The sequence below is a fragment of the Oncorhynchus mykiss genome, chromosome 11, assembly GCF_057628025.1.
Source record: "Oncorhynchus mykiss isolate SJ-2025 chromosome 11, ASM5762802v1, whole genome shotgun sequence".
Taxonomy (NCBI): domain Eukaryota; kingdom Metazoa; phylum Chordata; class Actinopteri; order Salmoniformes; family Salmonidae; genus Oncorhynchus; species Oncorhynchus mykiss.
The window spans coordinates 41,882,856-41,894,777 of record NC_143032.1 but is presented as its reverse complement, the minus strand read 5'-3'; the positions used below and the strand labels follow the sequence as shown (position 1 = coordinate 41,894,777).

Below are 11,922 nucleotides of genomic sequence, written 5' to 3'. Positions count from 1 at the left end.
ACCCACTTTTTTTTTCTTGTACATTTTGGTTTTTGGAGTTTTATCAGCATTTATTAAACAACTCTGTTTATACCAAGTTCGTTCTCCTGCTCCTGACTTCCCTGCCACCAACACACACCACTTACAGTGTTTGTTTTTCAACAGGACAATGACCCAAAACACACCTCAAGGCTGTGTAAGGGCTATTTGTCCATGAAGGAGAGTGATGGAGTGCTGCATCAGATGACCTGGCCTCCACAATCACCAACCCAATTGAGATGGTTTGGGATGTGTTAGACTGCAGAGTGAAGGAAAGCAGCCAATATGCTCAGCATATGTGGGAACTCCTTCAAGACTGTTGGAAAAGCATTCCAGGTGACGAACTCATGAAGCTGGTTGAGAATGCCAAGATTGTGCAAAGCTGTCATCAAGGCAAAGGGTGGCTACTTTGAAGAATCTAAAATCTAAGATCTATTTTGATTTGTTTAACAGTTTTCTGGTTACTGCATGATTCCATATGTGTTGTTTCATAGTTTGAATGAGTAGGTGTGTCCAAACTGGACAAGTTAGTGGAAACGTAGTTGTTGACGTAATAAAGTAAAGGGGAGTTGAAAGGAGGGAGCAATCATTGGAAAGAGAACACATTGTGTCCTGGTGTATTTGTCTCCACAGTGACCTCTTTAAACAAATATGTTTTCTGACGTTTTTATTGCCTTATCGCTTAAGTTTGTTCATTCCAATATATCCCCATTCTCACTTCATTGAGACATGGTGGGATGAATGCCATGCTCCCATTGATCACCTGGCAAGCACTGTGCATCTGCGTACTGTGTTTTTGAGATGTGTTACTGTTTACCATGTCTTCCTTTCAGTTATGCAGGGTGACGTAAGGTAATGGAGTTGTTTCAGCATGTGGATTGCCAGACCTTGAACAAAGTGTTCTTTTGGAATAGACACGTTTTTGATTCTCTGTGTTCTCCTTAAGGAAGACTGGCCAATAAACAAGTTTCTCTATATGTTTCTCTAGTGACCTGTTAAATGTGTTTGCCTTCTTGTCACTACACTGTGCTTCTTTTCACAGCACTAGTGCACATTTAATGGCATATAAAAGTGCCTATTTCACAAGAATGTTTGTATTTTTGGGTAACTCACCTGGACAATTCCATACAGAATATTGGCCTCTTTGGGCCTTGATGAATCTTGTTCCTTCCTGAACCTACAGTCACCAGTGAAGCCTGCTGCTGCTTGATCTGACCCATCTGAGCTGCTGGAGGATACAGACCTCCATAGACAGAGGCTGATACTGGTGGTTATGCAATGCACACTCACCCCACTCCACTCATAGACTTTGTTCATCAGAGGTTTTTGGGAATTTGGCATATCGTTTTGCCAGTAAAGATTTTGGGTAAAGACCGCATGTTCCTGTATGAGGTTTCCGGGAAGTTGTAGCATATTTTTACCAGTAAAGTGCTGACGTAAAAAAAATATATAAATTATTGGGAAATGATGAAATTACAATGATCAGAAAATTGTGAAATTATAATTGAGAAGCAATCATAATTTAGAATGATGGCCTAGTTGATCTTTATTTCATAAAATTGATTCCCTGTCTGTTTTCTGAATAAGCAGGAGTGGTAATATAATTCTCTAGGTTATAAATCATAGAACACTTCATTTTCGTTTGTGGACAGAATGCAGACTTTGCTGTGTGGTTTCCCAGTCAAGAACAATAAATTGTCAGAGCAGAACAGAGGAATGGTTTGGAAAATTAAACATGGCAATTATGTTTTATGGACTGTCACAACTGGTCTAAAGATATGATACTGTGGTCCACTGAGGACAATGTGCACAGTAGATGTCCTATGAAGAGGAAACATTTCATTAAGGTCAAATATGTTATGAAGTAGATTTTCATAATCTACCGAGTTCTGCATGCTTGTGCTGCTGATTATTTTTGGTGCAACAACGAAAATCATTCAAGTTTGTGATTACATTTTTCATTGTTATTTGTAAGAATCTTGCAAAGGGACTAGTTGTATCGAACTGCATCCATGCATGAGCAGCATTAGAAACGTTTTGTCAGTGGTATGAATGAGAGGGCATTTTACATTAATGTTTTTCCTGAACAAAATGATCAGCAGTCAAAATGATTTGCAACTATTATGTCCATTGGGTAGTCAGATAGTTTCTTGCACGGTATACCTTATCACATAAGTGAACATTTCACTTTAGTTTTCAAAGTGCATATAAGATAGTCACCACCATCCATGCCATGTATATGTATCTTTCCTCATATTAATAGCTTATTTATTTGTCTATGGTTATGCCAATTAGAAAATGACTGCGTCAATTTTTGCTTACTCAGTTTTCAAACTCATGTGTTCATCAAGTTTCATTTGAGTTTCCAGTACAAGTATCAGATTTCAGATTAAGCTCAAGGTTCCTAGGAATAGGTTCCATTAATATGTGTGGTAGGTTAATATGCCCTCCAATAAAAGGAGGCACAATTCATGCTGTACTCTCCAGCAGGTTATGCAACTTTGGTTTTAGTCCACCACAATGCAGTAACCATTTTTTACCTGTGACAAACTCCTTATATGTTCAGTTCTGGTCGTATTATGGTCACAAAGTCTGGTCACAAAGTTTCTACTGGACACATCCTTAGTTTTACACAACTCATTCTCACTGTCTGTTAGAAATTCTTAGTTAATGGTTCCTCTGAACCATGAGGAGTTAAATGAGCAACGTGGCAAATTTTGGCATTTGTCTGACCCCTAGCTACATTACTGACGGGGCTGTAAAACCACAGTGCTCTGGCACAGCTTAACTCTTTTCTGCTTGTGGTCATAGGCAAGGTTACGTTAGGAAAGAAACAGGCTATGGTTATGAAACATAAGGAACTCTGTCTTTTTAACTCAAACTCATATTGAAACCTATATTACACATTTATACTCATTCTGACACAATAGCCATGAAGTTAACTCCACTAATTTTAGCTGTTGCTTGTGTACTGGATGTACTGTGGTGCTAGACCAAAACCCTGCCCATCTGATATTTCCAAGCTAGCAAGATTGTTACAGTCACTGACACAGTAGAAGGAACAACATTTGATTTGACATCCTTAAACTGCTATTAATCCATTGTTAGTCGATGATTAATGTATCATGCTGAGATATAATAAAACAGTTTGATACACGCACGCATGTACCTACACACACCAAAATAACCAACTATTACCCTGTGAAAAACATTTGGTAAAGTATGTTGTGGGTGCAGTCCATTTCACCATCAATGAGTTGATATATTGCTGTTTGAGGACATGCGTGTTAGCTGAATCACTGGCATTAGGATAATGTTGGTAGAGGAACTATACTTCCATTATCAAGTTATTTTCTCAAGTTTCATTCAAATGTCATTAGGCACACAAGGAACACAAACTAAGGTACATTTAAAGTGTTCCTCCTATCTCAGTTACAATTGCCTTATTAATTCACCTCATTAAAACTGGACTCTTATCATCAAACACTTAATCAGTGTAGCATATACCAGGACAAGACTTTATCACATTCAATACTGGGACAAATTCAGATTAACACATTCATAAAATATTGTTTCAAGAACAAATGTATGACACATGCAAACATTTGTTAAGTGAGAACTTATATCCATATATATAATGTAAGTGGGTTTTATATCAGTAATGTCAAAAACATTTTGTTTGTTGGAGAGTACAGATTGATAAAATAAACACACACACACAACAATTTCTCATGACATATGTAATGTTTAATGGTCAACAGTCAAAGCAAAGCTTATCATTCACAATATATTCTTTCATGCATTTTAAAGTTGTGTAATTTTGGCAACTACTAATTATTTAAGCCTCCAGATTTGGGCTGGATGTGTCAATGTTTAGTTCATACATGCATAATCTATGAGCAGAATTACTGTCTGACCTCAATTAGCTACGAAATCCCAACATTTTCCCCATGGGCCAGCCCCTTAGCAATTCGAGTTATTGCCAATGAGCTTCAGCCCCTTGCCATTTGAGTGACAGCCAGCAAGTTGCCCACACAGCAAAGCGAGAGCAATGACGTGGTGCACATATCTGCACATGTGAAATAGTACACATTTTCCGGGGACCACTTTTGGCTCGTGAGCTCTACTTTCAGAACTATTGGCTAAAAAGTATACAAAAGTACTGTAGAATCTCTTTAACCGACAATGCTATTGTGGCACTATGTTGTAACCTATATAAATACATCTACAATTAAAACAACAGGCAAAATCCTGAGAAAAAGTGAGAGCATTGCCTTTATTATGATACAACCCTGCCCCTAAAGTCCAGACTCTCCTTGACTGGTCTCCTAATACATAGGCTGAAAACCAATGAAACACATTCAAGAATGACACTGAAATAGCTAATACCAATTATCACCCCTTCTCGTACCCCAAAAACTGAACACAGCAAATATAAATTACAGGCATCGTATTTTCCAATACATTTATAAAGCTTTACCTTTGCCAAATGCTCTAATTTGACTTTACAAACTATTTCATGTTACATCACTATTTTGACAAGTGTTAAGATCATTTTGTGTAAAAATCTATACCGCAATAAAAGTGCTCCATTGAGTGTAAAACTGTTGATCACAGAATGATTTTAGATCATCACTTTATGTGATTGAATAGACAACCTATTTCCACTCATACATTATACACTTCAACCGTCCGCCGTAACAGTCCAAAAGTGTGGTTACAGAGGTCATAGACACATAGGAATGCTGTTATTGGGAAGGGGTCTCCTCAGGCCTACCAAACAAAGAGCAGATTCAATCCATGGCTGAGCCTATTCATGCATTCATCCTGTGCTCATCAGTTTTTGCCAAGCTCACACTGGGCAGTGATAAAGCCATTCTAACTACCCACATGTCCTTTTGAAATGTCCGCTCCAATATAAACGGTTGTTTAGTTGTAGGTCCGCATTTTGCTTCTTTGCCGTGTCATGTTGACTGAATTTACAACATTGTCATTCCAAACGCAAATGTCTTCAGCTTCTTAGTTATTTTCTTGTGAGACTGTGGTTTCCTGTAAAAGACAAGAGCAGTAAGTTAGACAATAGCCCAAAGCATCATGATATGCATCAAAGGAGAAATATGAGAGGAATCCAGCACTAAACCAATATTTGAAACCTGAATAAGCATTTATTTTGTCAATTCATTGAGGGGAGAGGTGGTAAGGTAAGTGGTAGTAGATCATTGTGTGCCCATACTCTTATCTTATCCTATATGCAAGCGATGTTGTAATAGTGCTGGCCAGACAGTGGTTTGGTCAAGGTAAACTTGTGCAATTTGTGGATTTTAGATAAGCTCTCCGCTGTTGGCAAACCCCAAGCAGAACTAGTCTGGTTCTGTTCTAGCGTAACAGCACACATCTAGCCTGAACATTAAAAGCAGACTCTAACCTGCCCTATAGATTAAAATCTATTACTGTCTGGAATACAGTCTTTCTGTTACACATCTGGCGGCCTGTGGAAACAGAAATTCTTAAACTAACTTTGAAATAATAAACTTAAACACATAGAAAATGCAGTAAATGTATTTTAAAATACTAGGGGAGTGTCACTGAATTGTTGATTGTACTGTTATTTAAATGGGTGGAAAAGACTTAAGACTTCCTGTGTAATTAAACATCTGTAAACATTTGGAAGGAAACGTAAATGTAGCCTTAACAGTACGGATGTGTCTGCAGGCAACGGAATAGATAAGTTTTACAGAATAGTGTGAAGCGCTCACAAACCAGGTGTGTTGTCATGATGTTTAGATACCAAAACACATATCATCTCATTATCCTATAGTCACCAAAAATGAACTTTTACAACACTCAGTCAAGTTGAACAATACTTTTTACAACAATGCTGTTAGTTAATGAAGGTCCACACACCATCCATTTTTTACAGCTTTCAAAAAATGTTGTTTTTGTAATTCCATCTTAACTACCTAAGATAAGCCGCCAGCCATTTTCAGGACTTTTTTTCAAAGACATCCATGCGCAATTCATGGGACAACAACAGGTTGTTTCAATAAAGTTCTGGGACAATCGAATGAAATATAATGCCTGACGGTACTCTGTAGACTTTCAACAGCAAGCCACTTGAATAATATAAACAAATTTATGGCACCTTTCACCAATACGTTCACAAATTGCATCACTCTCCTGCACTTATCCGCTTAGGTAAAAGAAAGTTGTACAACTTTACCTCAGCGATTGGAGATAATATCTAGGGTGCTAACACTTAATAAGCCAAAATTGCAGTCAGAAGAGCAGGTAATGATATGGCTATGATAAGCTATACATCTATGGTTCTGTGTTTGGTCAATTTCTGAAAGAAGTCTTACAAATGGAGTCCTCTCTCCAAATTTGCTCCAGAACGTCATCTTGACAGTGTTCTTGTGTCCAGTCCGCTGGTCAAAGGTCTGGCAGGTCTTGAAGGGGGGACTGTACAGGTGCAAACTGGCTGAACATTCTGTGTGGCTGGCGTTCTCTACTCTGTGCAGCCCAAAGGAATCTAAAACAGGTAAACATCACACATTTATAAGATATGGAACCAGAATGTGAAACATTCACGTAGAGGTCGACCGATTAATCGGCATGGCCGATTAATTAGGGCCGATTTCAAGTTTTCATAACAATCGGTAATCGTCATTTTTGGATGCCGATTACATTGCTTTCCACGAGGGAACTGCGTGGCAGGCTGACCACCTGTTATGCGAATGCAGCAAGGAGACAAGGTAAGTTGCTAGCTAGCATTAAACTTATCTTATAAAAACCAATCAATCTCCACATAATCACTAGTTAACTACATATGGTTAACTAGCTTAACTAGCTTGTCCTGCATTGCATATAACCAATGCGGTGCCTGTTAATTTATCATTGAATCACAGTCTTCTTTGGCAAACCGGTGAAGATTTAACAAAAGCGCATTCGTGAAAAAAGCACAATCGTTGCACGAATGTACCTAACCTTAAACATCAATGCCTTTATTAAAATCAATACAGAGAAGTATATATATTTTTTAATCTGCATATTTAGTTCAAATGAATTCATGTTAGCAGGCAATATTAACTAGGCAAATGGTGTCACTTCTCTTGTGATCATTGCACGCAGAATCAGGGTATATGCAACAGTTTGGGCCGTTTGGCACATTGCGAACTAATTTGCCAGAATTTTACATAGTTATGACATAACATTGAAAGTTCTACAATGTAACACAAATATTTAGACTTAGGGTTGCCACCCGTTCGATAAAATACGGAACGGTTCCATATTTCACTGAAAGAATAAACGTTTTGTTTTCGAAATGATAGTTTCCGGATTTGACCATATTAATGACCAAAGGCTCGTATTTCTGTGATTATTATATTATAATTAAGTCTATGATTTGATTTTTGATAGAGCAGTCTGTCTGAGCGGTGGTAGGCAGCAGCAGGCTCATAAGCAATCATTCAAACTTTACTGCGTTTGCCAGCAGCTCTTAGCAATGCTTGAAGCACAGCGCTGTTTATGACTTCAAGTTTATCAACTCCTGAGATTAGGCTGGCAATACTAAAGTGCCTATTAGAACATCCAATAGTGTAAGGTATATGAAATACAAATGGTATAGATAGAAATAGTCGACACGTCATTATTCCTATAATAACTACAACCTAAAACTTCTTAACTGGGAATATTGAAGAACTGGGAATATTGAACCACCAGCTTTCATATGTTCTGAGCAAGGAACTTAAACATTAGCTTTTTTTACATGGCACATATTTCACATTTACTTTCTTCTTCAATACTGTGTTTTAGCATTATTTAAACCAAATTCAGCATGTTTAATTTTTTATTTGAGACTAAATAGATGTTATTTATGTATTATATCAAGTTAAAATAAAAATGTTCATTGTTCATTCAGTATTGTTGTAATTGTCATTATTACAAATATTTATATACATATATATAAAAATTGTCCGATTAATCAGTATCGGCTTTTTTGGTCCTCCAATAATCGGTATTGGTATCGGGGTTGAGAAATCATAATCATTCGACCTCTACATTCATGTATCACATAGCTGTGAGTTCCGCTTATGGTAATTTCACACCAAACACAGCACATAGACCAAACAAAGCCCATAGAGTCCCAGAGTATACATTAAGAATTTGTATAATACGTACCAACCTTTTTTAACATATACAACCAGATTTCAGAATCAAATAAATGAAAGTGAAGATATTCAGTAAGTGAATGTTTATAAAGATGTACTGATGAAACTTTACCATATTTTCCTATTAAAAAACATACAATTATGACACTTTAGAAGCTATTTTTATAAATGTTCTTGGTCCTAGGGTCATGAAATGTTCAGAGTACATTGAGGGAATTTGCTGCGTTCAATAAACAAAAAAAATATTTTAAAAAAGAATTTGAGAAATTGCATTATGACATTTTCATCAGACCTTGATGATATTATGTATGTAAATCATATGAACAAATGCCTCCTCATGTTGTCTGACACACAATGTTGAAGAAATACTAAACTGTCTTACCATTGATAAACTGTAAACTGTCTTACCATTGATGTAGGCACACTGGTTTGTTTGCAGGATTCTCTGAGATTTCTGAACCATGTTGCATGTTTTTTTATCGGGCCATTCAAAAAGCGTCTCCTTCAGCTGGCCTTGCAGCAACTTCATGAAACAGTGGGAGTCTGTGTGGTCATGGATACTGCTGCAAGTGGTGTAAAACAGACAGTCTTAGAATGTGCCAGAACAGTGTTATGTGGGGCTCAGCAATCAAACATGTGGTTACATGTATGTACACCACCATTAGTTCTAAGTCCTGTTTAAAGAGAAACTCTATGCCTTTTGTGTTGGATATTACACATCTACTGACAAAAAGTATAACTTAACTCCTCAAACTATATTAGCTACAATCTGATATAATATTCCTTTCATTGTGCCTCAAGCAACGTGACCACTTGTTCATATCTGTTAAGTTTCAAAAGGGCAATTTATTATATGGTTACCACAAATGTATTTATCTTTATGAAACTTGCATAACGTTGACTTTCACAAGAACATTGGACTTTGTTATCTCCATACACTTTCTACCTGGAGCCCGTTTCTTCATTTCACTAGACCTATACTAGTGTTCTATCTGACAAGTCATATATTGTAATTACACTGGTTCTGTCAATATTTATGACACTGCCAATATATACACTGGTATAGACATAGCACCTTAATTACCACATTAATTCTGAAGTAGAGGGATTTAATTGCCCCAGATCAAATAACTAGAATCATTGTTTTCTAAAAAATGTCTTACCTGCCGTGACCCTCTCCCCAACAAAGTATCATGAGGTTGAACTTTCCATTCCCTTCATCCACCAGGTTCCTTGTGTACCTGGAACACAAATATAAAACACAAACAGAAGTGTGGGTTAGAACAAAGGTAGTGCTTACCCATTCAATTATTGGGAGCATATATAGGGTGTGCGACTGTCTTTTAAACGACGACCACGGCAACATTTTGGGGTGTGTGTCAACTCATGAATTTTGACTAGAACAAAGGACATCCACGGCTTTTGTTCACTGAAATTTAGGAAACTGAATCATATGGTATAGCCACAAACTGATTTCTGATTACTCCAATACTGTACATGCAAAACATCTGGCACAAATACAAATGCCACGCAGTGACATTCACATTATTGAATGCAAGGCTCATTAGTTTGCACAGTAAGTTGGGGCATAATTATCTTGAGTCTACAGTCATTACAGTTACAGTTAGCGCAAGAGTAAGACCAGAGGAATAGGGTTTTGAACAGATGGATTGCAATGTATTTTGTTCTCAGTGGTGTGACTCATTCAGAAAACTTAAAAATGATGTTTTAGCTCCACACTGTTTTATCCACTAATTTCCACAATTCTGTCCAAAGACCTATAAATGCTAATCTCAAAGTCTTAAGTGATTGACCTATATACATTTATTAGGAGTACTGACAAAGGAGTATTAATATCAGATGATATAGAACCGCATATGGCCCAGTTCATGTCTCTAATCATAAATTATATTTAATAGCGTAATAGCGTAAGCAACACGTGCATTACGTCTATAAAGTAATTCGAGCCATCACAGACAGACATGTTGTTCCCTCGTTTTGCACGAAAGTCAATGGGTACACTAGTCACGTTTTTGAGCGCGTAGAAAATCGTGTTCTTGTGGCAGCTGCAACCCCATACCGCAAACGCAAAAGGAATCTGTCTCTAAATTCTGATTGGCGGACGGGTTCCCACCCTCGATTTACCCCCACAAGAACCAAAACAACTCCCAGTTTATGGTGCAAGCCGGGAAAACTGTGGATAGAGCGTTTTCTTTTGTTGAAGCACACAATGAAACTCATTTTGAAAGTCTCATTCTGTTGTAAACATCTTCGAATGTAACTTTTTTGAACGTTTTAAAGTGAGAGCATGCATGCTAGGCTATAACTGACAAATATTAAATCTATTGCTTATACCTTTTTACATGGCAAAAGTTGAATATAATTATGCTTTTTTAGCCTATTCAAATGAGTTTTGCAGATAAAATGCAACATGTGGGCTATATTAACAATATAATATATAACACAATCAATAATTGCACATATATTATGAGAGACATCACATTAAGTTAAATAAAGGTTAAATAAAATGTAAATAAAATGGCTGTTAAATCCCCTGAGAAGAAGCCTTTGTCATGCGTTGAATATGTTTAGGGCCTATGCCTGCTGATCATTTGTGCTACACCTTTGAAGTTAAAGTTAGCACCAGCACCCCACCAATTTCAAGTAAATTACTGGAGTTTTTGCAATTCATTGTAATACTATTCGTTGCAGGATTTCACGATAAGGTGATAACTGCATATAGCCTAATTTGTGATATTTGTGTACAGATTATTATTGTTTTTTTTAAATAGTACGTTTATCATCAGGCCATAGGATATCTTTTAAATTAAACTGGCCTACTCAATCTCAACACTACAGGAGCCATAATAATATTTTTCCAAATAATAAACATAGGCCTATTTATTCGTTTATTTTTACCTGAACTGGTCGAATTTTGCAAATTTCATCCATTCCTGTGGATTGCTGTCATATGCTTCCATTATATTTTGCACCTCCTCCACATTGATATTGTCACTTTCAAAGATTTTATGCAAAACTTTGATCAGATCATCAAGAGTTTCTGGTTTCATCACTTCGGTTTGCTCCATGGTTCAGCGCGTATTTATCCCGGCAAGCTTGCTTTCTAACTAACTTTTGAGCATCGCCTAGTCTTTATAGAGTCGCCTACTCTTTTTTGGGGCCAACTGTTGTTGGACTGTACCATTATGAAAAAGGGTGAACATATTAGTTAAAATATGAAAACCTTTATGGGAATAACATCAATATTTAAAATCAACATTAACGTTGTAAATAATATCAGGTATTTTATTTACAAGATACACTTAAGTTCTTGGTGTTAAAATATTATTCATTATTTACCCCCACATCATGAACTTGGACCAATCCTTGCCTTGGCCGCAGCTGTTAACAAAATCTCTTCTTTCTTTTCATCATTATTTTATTTGGCCTTGACCTCTGCAATAGCCCCCTTGCCCTCTTAATTAGGCAGGTCTTGAGTCAACGAGTCAGAGAGAAAGAGAGAGAGAGAGAGCTAGAGCAGAGTTTTAGGAGCCTAATAACAAAACAACGTGATATCAATTGTGAGAAAATTAAATCAAGAGTTTAATTTAAAACAATTATATTTCTCTGTTTCAGACAGTGACATTGATTTGTAATAATAATTATTAGTTATTATTTTATGCTAATAACAGCATTAAGAAAAATCTGGATCATATTTTGTTATCATTGTTGGTTA

The 11,922-nt window shown here is 36.7% G+C and overlaps 1 protein-coding gene across 1 annotated transcript; it reads right to left on the bottom strand.

The window, feature by feature from the left end:
• Nucleotides 1–3,743: 3,743 nt before the first annotated feature.
• LOC110535689 (cysteine dioxygenase type 1) lies at nucleotides 3,744–11,384 on the bottom strand. Its single transcript, XM_021620862.3, has 5 exons — nucleotides 11,106–11,384; nucleotides 9,350–9,427; nucleotides 8,595–8,749; nucleotides 6,378–6,547; nucleotides 3,744–5,067 (listed from the first exon to the last, which is right to left on the bottom strand). Exons 1-5 carry the CDS (start codon nucleotides 11,273–11,275, stop codon nucleotides 5,038–5,040), a joined length of 603 nt encoding a protein of 200 aa, XP_021476537.1. The 5' UTR covers nucleotides 11,276–11,384; the 3' UTR covers nucleotides 3,744–5,037.
• Between the last annotated feature and the right edge of the window lie 538 nt (nucleotides 11,385–11,922).